Source organism: Phocoena sinus, chromosome 15 (genome assembly GCF_008692025.1).
Source record: "Phocoena sinus isolate mPhoSin1 chromosome 15, mPhoSin1.pri, whole genome shotgun sequence".
Taxonomy (NCBI): Eukaryota; Metazoa; Chordata; class Mammalia; order Artiodactyla; family Phocoenidae; genus Phocoena; species Phocoena sinus.
Window position 1 is genome coordinate 83,958,119 of NC_045777.1, and position 9,568 is coordinate 83,967,686.

The 9,568-nt window shown below is 50.3% G+C and overlaps 1 protein-coding gene across 9 annotated transcripts in view; it reads right to left on the reverse strand.

Annotated features, from left to right (window-relative positions):
* Positions 1–9,568, reverse strand: part of ZNF12 (zinc finger protein 12) — a 47,419-nt gene that overhangs the window by 37,636 nt on the left and 215 nt on the right. Inside the window, exons 1-3 of one of the 9 annotated variants that reach the window (XM_032603938.1) lie at positions 9,100–9,565; positions 8,202–8,236; positions 8,052–8,116 (exon numbers count right to left, since the gene is read on the reverse strand). In XM_032603938.1, coding sequence (XP_032459829.1) covers positions 8,052–8,116; positions 8,202–8,224 — 88 coding nt within the window. In that variant the 5' untranslated portion in view covers positions 8,225–8,236; positions 9,100–9,565. Of the gene's footprint in view, positions 1–8,047; positions 8,117–8,201; positions 8,344–9,099; positions 9,566–9,568 lie in introns of those variants that run through there. The other 8 variants (XM_032603936.1, XM_032603933.1, XM_032603935.1 and 5 more) reach the window with 8 other exon arrangements.

The following is a 9,568-nucleotide window of genomic DNA, read 5'->3' on the forward strand; positions in this document are numbered from 1 at the left end:
TAAGCTGGGACGAGGTGAGACAGTGGCATGGACATATATATACACTACCAAATGTAAAACAGATAGCTGGTGGGAAGCAGCCGCATAGCACAGGGAGATCAGCTCAGTGCTTTGTGACCACCTAGAGGGGTGGGATGCGGAGGGTGGGATGGGGACGCAAGATGGAGGGGATATGGGGATATATGTATACATACAGCTGATTCACTTTGTTATACAGCAGAAACTAACACAACACTGCAAAGCAAATATACTCCGATAAAGATGTTAAAAAAAAAAATACTTTAGGGACTTCCCTAGTGGTGCAGTGGTTTAGAATCCGCCCTCCAATACAGGGGGCGCAGGTTTGATCCCTGGTCGGGGAACTGAGATCCCACGTGCTGTGCAGCACAGCCGAAACAAAAAAAAATTAAAAATACTTTACTGCTAAAAAATGCTAACCATCATCTGAGCCTTCGGCGAGTAGTAACCTTTTTGCTGATGGAGGGTTTGAAATAGGGTGAGAATTACTAACATATGACACACAGACAAGAAGTGAGCAACTGCTGTTGGAAGTACGGTGCCAACACACTTGCTCGACAAAGAGTTGCCGCAAACCTTCAATTTGTGAAAAGCACAAGATCCGGGAAGCACATTAACTATAATAGAATATAATGTAATATAATACAATAAACGATAATATAGCCTGTATAGTCAAAGAAAAGGAAATCAGTATCTAGAAGACACACATGCACCTGTATGTTCATTACAGCATTAGTCACCAGAGCCAAGACAGGAAAACAACGCAAATTTTCACCAACACAGAAACGGGTAAAGAAAATGGGGTATATACATAGGATATTATCCAGACTTATTAGAAGGAAATCCTACCAGTTGTGACAACGGGGATATAACTAGAAGACATTACGATAAGTGAAATAAGTCAGTCACAGAAGGACAAAGCTGTGTGTTTCCACTTATGTGACGTATCTAAAAGAGTCACACATAAATCGTCAGGGGTGGGGGAGGAGAGAATGGGGAGTTGTTCAATGGGTATAAAGTTACAGTCACACAGGATGAATATGTTCTAGAGAACTGCTGTATGACTAAGCGTCTATAGGTAACGAGGCACACTATTCTTTTCGTTTGAATTAAAAATTTTTCATGCAAGTGTAACTGACCTACAACACTATGTTAGTTCCAGGTGCATAATCTCAATATTTCTATACATTAGAAAATGATCACCAAGATTAAGTCTAGTTGTGGTCGAGTTACCATCCGTCACCGTACAAAGTTATAATGTTATTGACCGTATTGCCCATGCTGTATATTTTACTCCAAAGACTCATTTATTTTGTAACTGCTTATCCGTTCCTCTTAATCTCCCTCACCTATTTCACTCATCCACCTACCCTCTTCTGGCAACCACCTGTTTCTCCTCTGTATCTATGAGTCTGTTTCTGTTTAGTGACGTTAGTTCATTTATTTTGTTTTTTACATTCCACATACAAATGAGATCATACAGTATTTGCCTTCCTCACTGACTTATTGCACTTAGCGTACTACCCTCTGCCTCCATCCATGTGGCCACAAATGGCAAGATTTCATTCTTTTTTTTTTAATTTTTAAAAATTTATTTATTTTACTTTTGGCTGCATTGGGTCTTTGTTGCTGCAGGCGGCATCTTTCCCAGCTGCAGCGAGCGGGGGCTTCTCTTCCTTGCGGTGCGTGGGCTTCTCATTGCGGGGGCTTCTCTTGTTGCAGAGCATGGGCTCTAGGTGAGCGGGCTTCAGTCACTGTGGTACGCGGGCTCAGTAGTTGTGGCTCGCAGGCTCTAGAGCACGGCTCAACAGTTGTGGCACACGGGCTTACTTCCTCCGTGGCATGTGCAATCGTCCCGGACCACGGCTCGAACCCATTTGCCCTGCACTGGCAGGTGGATTCTTAACCACTGCACCCCCAGGGAAGCCCCTCATTCTTCTTTTGTTTTTTTTTCTTCTGGCTAATAGTCCATTGTGTGTGTGTGTATATATATATATGACACATCTTCTGTATCCATTCATCTATGGATGGACACATAAGTTGCTTCTATACACTGGCTATCATAAATAATGCTCAATGAACATACGAGTGCATGTGTCTTTTTGAACTAGTGTTTTTGTTTTCTTCCGAAAAAATACACAGAAGTGGAATTTCTGCATCTTATAATACTTCTCCTTTAAAATTTTTGAGGAATGAGGTGCACTACTCTTGACACGAAGTTTACCTGCTGCTATTAGGTGAATCCATCCAGGATGTCTGTGAAGACCTCCAAAACTGCTAAAACATAAGGGTAGGGACCTCCATGGTGCTCCAGTGGTAAAGAATCCCCCTTACAATGCAGGGGACATGGGATCAATCCCTGGTCAGGACGCTAAGATCCCACGTGCCGCAGGGTGACTAAGGAATGGTGTGGAGGAGGTTAAGGAAAAGACCACGCCAAGCTCAGAGGCCATTTAAGATGGCAACAAACTCCTGACATTGACGGAAAATCAAAGTTCTTTATGTGTAACAATCGAAGAGGCAGGATGGGTCCTGTTACCAAGGTCCCCTGAGATGCCAGGTCACCTGACCCCCAGCTCCAGATGCAGAGACGTCCGGGACCCAGGCTTTGCTGGCCTGGGAAGGCTGACGGTGCCCACCTGCTGACAGGACACCGGGGGGCAGGGGGGGGTGAGCGGGGCGGGAGGAAGAGCTGGTGGCCGCCCAAGGCAGACGAGCGTCTGTGCAGAACTGCCTCGGCTCAGCCTCGAGAAGCCTGTCTCAGAAATCGACAGCAAGTCTTCCAGAAGCTCTGCCCATATTCCATTCAGGCGTCACTGGTCACACCTGTGGCTGCCCGGATGAAGACTGGGGCCCACACGTTCACACACTGAAAGTTATTACCAAATGCAAGAGACTGAGGGATCAGACCATGAACTACTCTAATTTTAAAGCATAAGTAGAATCACGCACACCTTCTTCTCCTTTCCGGTTCTGCATTTGTAATTTCACTAAATGTGTGATTTGTGGGGCTTTTCTAAGTGCTTGTAATTTCGCCGGATGAGAAAAACACTGCACGATAAGAAAACATTATAGTTTTCACTGGTAACGGGCATAAAAATATATGCACTGTTGCTGCTTGAAAACAGCATTCATGTGAATGTTCCAGATGATTTTCTATTTGCTGATGGGTTAAGTGGCTTGCCCACGTTCACTTTTATGTAAAGGGAAGATGAGAAAATTGCACTTTAAACTTAAAAAATGGATGTCAGGAAACCTGGATAACAAATTAAGAACTGCAAATATTGAGGGGTTTTAGGTTACTTTCAAAACACAAGGGAACAAACCACGATGTATGTGTCTTAAAGGACCACTTGGTACAGTAAGATTCCACAGACAGCCTTGTAATCACACAACTCAGAACTGGTCACACACTGCCCACAAGCCACTTTCTCAGCGTTACGTTAACAGCGTCGGCTCACTCCCCTGCTTGGTGGCAGAGAGGACGGGTCTCCTTTCCTTTCTGAGATTCTTTTCATGAGTGGCTAGAAAGCTTAAGCACTGGAATTCCATTAGAGAAAAGGAGTATTCCTCAGAGGACTGTAAATGACAAAACCCCAAGAGGGCTTTATCAGCTGCGTCCCTGTGTCAGAGATCTCCCATGCATGGCTGGGGCCCAAATGACACACAACAGCGGGGGCCCAGGGGCCGCAGTCCTAGGACGCCGCTCCACAACCAAAAGGGTCCTCTCGCTCGTCGGGGAAAAAGAAAGGTGTTCCCAGACACACACAGACTCCAGAACCAGGAAGTGAGGACCCCACCTGCCTGGCCTGTCCCAGGAGAGTGGCTGATGCACTGCCCAGAACCAGAAAGGGGAACTGAGACCCAGCAGAAAGGGAACCACGAGACCGAAGCATTCCTACCCCCGCACGCGCCTGAGCCCGCAAAGAAGCTGAACCTCGGTACCGACCAAGGAGGGTGCTCTTCAACTAGGAATCTTACCCACGCAAACGTGCTGATTTAGAGAAACTTTTGAAACGCATAGTATTCAACCTCTCAAAGTAAAAAAAAAAGTAATGAATTATATAGCAATGCTGAAAAATACAGGAAAAAGACAATAAACCTTGGAAAACAGTGTTTACTAACATGACCCCAACTGGAAAAATTTAGAAACATTTAACACCACTCTGAAAGCCAGTAAGACAAGGAAAACAAAACAGAACAAAACAAAACAAGACAGTATTGGGGTTAGGAAGACCGGCAATGGACATGAACAGGCCCTTCACATAAAAACAGAAATACACCAGTCTGAAAAGACCACAGACAAAAGGATTCCAACTACGTGACATTCTGGAAAGGGCAAAAATACACAGGAGGATTCCAACTACGTGACATTCTGGAAAGGGCAAACATACACAGACAGTAACAAGATCAGCAGCTGTCCGGGGCTTGGGGACACTTGCGGGGATGAACAGGTGACCGGCACGGATGTTTCGGGCAGTGAAATGCTTCTGGGTGGCACTGCAGTGGTGGCTGCAGGTCATCACACTTGTCCAAACCTGAGCAGCAGGACACAGAGAGTGAGCCTTAATATAAACTACAGACTCCACGGGAGATCAGGTGTCAATGCTGATCCATCACTGAGATGACGCGCCACACAAGCCTGAGATGTTATCAAGGGAGGGAACCCAGAGGGACGGGTAGAGGAAACTGCTGTCTGCTCGATCCTCCTGTAACCCTAAAACTGCTCTAAAAACTGTCTATCCATTAGAAAGAAGAAACAGCTTCTAAGCATGTGAAAATACTCTCAACCTCATTCACGATTCAGAAAAACCCCAAGGGAACGTCCATACTGCTTACCGGGGCCTAGGGCCAGCGGGAACACGCCGCGGCCCAGCCCCTTCCTGTCGGGCATCGCGCTGGAGCCCAGAGTCCCCCTGACTTGACCCACCGCACCCCACCCCATGTTTCATGCCGTCCACGGTCTCTACACATGACATCTTTAGATCAGATGACTCACTGTCCCGATTACAAGGTTTCAGTTTCTCCACAGGATGAAACCAAAACCAACACAGAGGGGAGGCTCTTCAGTCAACCTCAGGGTCTGCCTGCATCCACGTCCCGCTGTTCCTGACGGGAGGCCCACGTCCTAAGGAAGGAGCTCCTTACCAGCACCTCAGGAGCCTCATCCAGTCCACCTCACGCTGCTCTGAGAGCCTCGACAACCTCTGCAGCTACCCAAGTCCCGGTCACTTGAGGGCCGTCACCCTTCCCCGAGTCACTGAGCCACGTGTTCTGACGATGCATTTATAACCAGGCTCTCGGGCTTCCCCGGTGGCGCAGTGGTTGAGAATCCGCCTGCCAATGGTGGGTACACGGGTTCGAACCCTGGTCCGGGAAGATCCCACATGCTGCGGAGCAACTAAGCCCGTGAGCCACAACTACTCAGTCTGCGCTCTACAGCCCGCACACTACAAGTACTGAGCCCACGGCCCGCAACTACTGAAGCCCGCATGCCTAGAAGCCGTGGTCTGCAATAAGAGAAGCCACCGCAATGAGAAGCCCGCGCACCGCCACGAAGAGTAGCCCCTGCTCACCGCAACTAGAGGCAAACGCCTGCGCGCAGCAACAGAGACCCAATGCAGCCAAAAATGAAGAAATTAATAAGTAAAGAAACCAAAATTAAAACACACAGATAAATAAATAAAAGCAGGCTCTGCTGTGTCAGCACTCTGGAGTTCCCGACGTATCGACGGGCAGGATTCCCGTCCTCTCCTGTAATTACGTCTGTGAAGTGCCTTTCCCGAGGAGAACAGAAGCTCCTGGAAGCAGAGAATTGCTTAAGATCACATGCAGAACCTGAAGACATCTGAAGTTTATGTCTAAGATAAAAGACACGACACAAGATGGCGTGAAGGGTCCCCGAAGCCAAGAGCCAGGGAAGCAGGGCATGTCGTCTGGGGACCCTTCCACCAGCAGGGCAGAAAGTGTCCGTGGCCAGAACTGGCGCTCAATTCGCTTTGAGCTGAGAGGCACCCGTGTAATTACATAGGCTCCCCAAAGACTAATTACTCCCACATTTAAGAGAGGAGATGGCTTTTCAGGCAGACAAGGCAAGTACAGTCTTCCCAGCTGGCTGAACTGTGTGTGCTGATGGTAACAATGGAGCTGGGCCCCAGAGCTCTGCTCTCTCCTCAAACCCCCAACTTCACCCTCACCCTCAGCTGAGGAGCTGCTTCCCTGAGAACAGAGAAGCCATCGGAGGGCTTCCCCACCTGCAACCCGGCTCTGCCATCCCCTCCCCACTCCAGCACCCCGGGCAGCAGCTCTCCCCTCCCCCTCACGCATCTACTGGATCATTCCCACTCTTATTTCTCCCATCAAAACACAACACAACATCCTCCCCGGACCTCAGCTCCTACTCCAGCTACTGTCCAATTTCTCTTTTCCCCATCACAGCAAAACGTCCTGAAACAGTTAGAAACACAACAAACCCAGTTCTCCCACTCCTCTCCCCTAAGCGTCTCCGATCAGGATTTTACCCCACAGATCCATCCACACGCATCATCAGCGAGGTGCGACCTCCCCCCAGTGCTGGGCTCCATGGTTAATGGCTCCATAGAACGGCTACCTCGTTTCTCCAGTCACCCAGGGAACCTGTAAAGTGCTTCCCATATGCACACAAAATGCTGTGATTAATATTTTAGGAGAAATGCTCAGCGTGCACAATACACTTGAGCTTCTGGAGGAAAGAGGCAGCAGCACAGAAAAAAAGTTTCCGTAACTAGAGAAATGAAAAGATAAGGTATTTTAACGGTAGCAAGTACGGGACGAAGGGGAACGAATAAAAACCATTTAGACTACGACATTAACAAGCCTAATACTACAACGTGGTAACAGAGGATGGAGAAGGACTTCAGAATGAACCCATTTTTCTGGGTAGGATGACAGGCTAGACGATGCAACGATGAGCCGCCAGGGACAAAAGGAGAAGGCAAGGGGCGGGGGAGCTGTAAATAATCATTCTTGGATCTACTGGATCTAGCAATTTGAGGTGCTCTTTGGACAAACTCCATAGAGATGCTGGCAAGTGGCTGCACAGAGGCATCTATCTGGTCCAGCTGGGAGAACTGACAGAGCTGGAAGTGAAAAGCACCACAAGGTGAGATCAGACAGGTTGAAGAGGCATGAACGAAGAGTGAAAAGACAACACATTGAGAGGGGGGAAGAAAGAATCAGTCAGGAAGAGAGCAAGGAGAGATCTGTCACAGGAACCAACATGGCAGACTCTGCAGATGGGAAGGCGACAGTGGTCTGAGGTGACGACTGGCAAATCTCCACTGGCTTGTATGCTGGATGCCAGGTCACCTCAACCGGATCAGGTTCCGAGGAGGGGCAGAACCAAGACCGCAAGCTTCACGATACAATTCAGGTGGGAAACACGGAATCTTTGCCACAGACATCACTACATGGTGTGTAACGCGACCCTGTTAGATTGTAAGTGACAAAGAGGGAAATTTACTGGAAGGGTGACAAGGCTGTGCTTCCAGATGCTCCTCATTGCATCCCTGGATTGAGCACTGAAAACAATGTACCTAGGTGACAACGGTGTTCTACTGAACGGAAAAGTTATATGCCCTGAGTGCTCCCTGGAAGACACGCTCTCGGCTTACGGGAAGCACAAGGAAGGCACCGAAGTCAACACGTTAGGGGCTGTCGCTCAGGAAGGCTAGCGGCCTACAGCGGGACCCTCAAGGAAACCTTTAACGCCCGAGAACAAAAGTGCCTCGGCAGGACAATGTAAGTCAAGCGAGGGATGGCGTTTTGCCACAAATGTCAAGAACACGAGGCTTGTACTGGGGCTCTAAGAGGATCGTGGGATCTACACGTAGAACTTGCCAGAAACACGTGGTACTGACCTGCTCCTCTACGCTTTGTCGAACCACATCTTTTCCCTACTCCTACTTTCCCATTTCACATTTTGAACTATTCGCCTCCCAAGCTGTTATCACAAAAGAACAGCAGCAGGTAAATAAGTAAACAGCAAAACTCACCAGGGGCTGATTCATTTTCCGCTGCTCTTGGAACACCGTGCAGGACTGTGACAGTGGAGGCGGACCTGCAGAAGGAAAATGCAGGAGTGAAGCTACGACTGAAGCGGCTCGGGGTTGCACAAGCACCCGCCCGAGCTCGACAAGACACACCTGTGGGAGACCCGCCATTTCATCTTCAGAAGGGCCTGTTAGAATGAGGAGGGAGCAACTACCCTCAGGTCTGTAACTCCCACGTGGCTGCGGTACCTGAGGGGATACTTTTTTTTCAGCAGCGAGTGTACACTGAGTCCTACTAAAATAAACCTCCGTCATTAAATATGAAATTAAAAAACGCATATAGTTTAACTCTTCTAAGTCTATTAACAACTTAGATCAGGAAATCCACAGCATACCCGGAATAAAGGGACACAGGTGCGTTTCAGTCTTTCAATTATTTGTACAAACTTTACAAACTTCACTGCGACGCTCAAAAAACTCTTTCATTAAAACTGACTTTAAGGGGACAGAACACCTGCCCTAGGAGTTTGGAGTCCTGTTAGCGACCCCACGTGCACTCCCGGTGAGGATCTAGGACAAGTCATCTCCCTTCTCAGGTCCAATCTCTTCCTTCCTCAACCGAGGCAGCAGGACAGAAGCCTTGCAGACTCATCCTGCACTAACTACACTGTGCGATTCCCCAGGGCACAACCCAGGGGGGCAGCGGACGCTTAGCTTAGACAACCAATGTGCTAACGCGCTTTGAGAGACACGTGCGAGATGCCCAGACGGCGACAGGAGGACGAAGACGAGGAGGATCGCGGTTGGACGGAGGGATGGACGCGGCACGTCCCGCCCCTGCTCCCACAGGACCCCCGGAGCTCACAAGTCCCACGGGAGCCCCATCCGGAGCAGCCGGACCTGCCCTGCAGCCCGGTCCATCCACCTCGGGGAAGCTGTCAAACCCTCCCGGTCGCTCTACCGCGGGGACAGGGGCGGGCTACCCGAAGCCCTGCTCTCCAAGGGCCGCAGGGTCCACAACCGCCTGCAGGCCCGCACACGCAACACCTACCCCGTCGAGACTAGAGGACCGGCCCCGGGCTCCCGAGGCTCCGGTCCGGGGGCTGCTCCTCCGCTGCGCCTCCCGAAGCCACTGGGACCGAGGAGTCGGCTCTGGGCCTACGGCACAAACTCCCTTCAGGCCCACGTCTCTCCCGGGAACTCGCTATGCCGCGCGCTGCAGACGGTCGGGCACTGCACCGCCGCCGGCCGCCGGCCGCCGGCCGCTCGGCCACTCCGGCCCAGGCCGCGGGCTCCGCAGCTCGAGCTCGGGGGTCCCACTTCCAGCCTCCGCCCGGCCTACGCGAACCCTCGCCCGAACAACCCGCTCGCGCTGGCTGCCGGCCGGGCCGGACGGCGCCCAGCCCCGCAGGCCCCGAAACGCTCGCCCACAAGAGGCCAAGTCGAGGGAACCACGACCAGCGGAGACCAGGGCACACACAGGAAGCGAGCGCGGCGCGGCGACGATGCGTTGCGCCAGC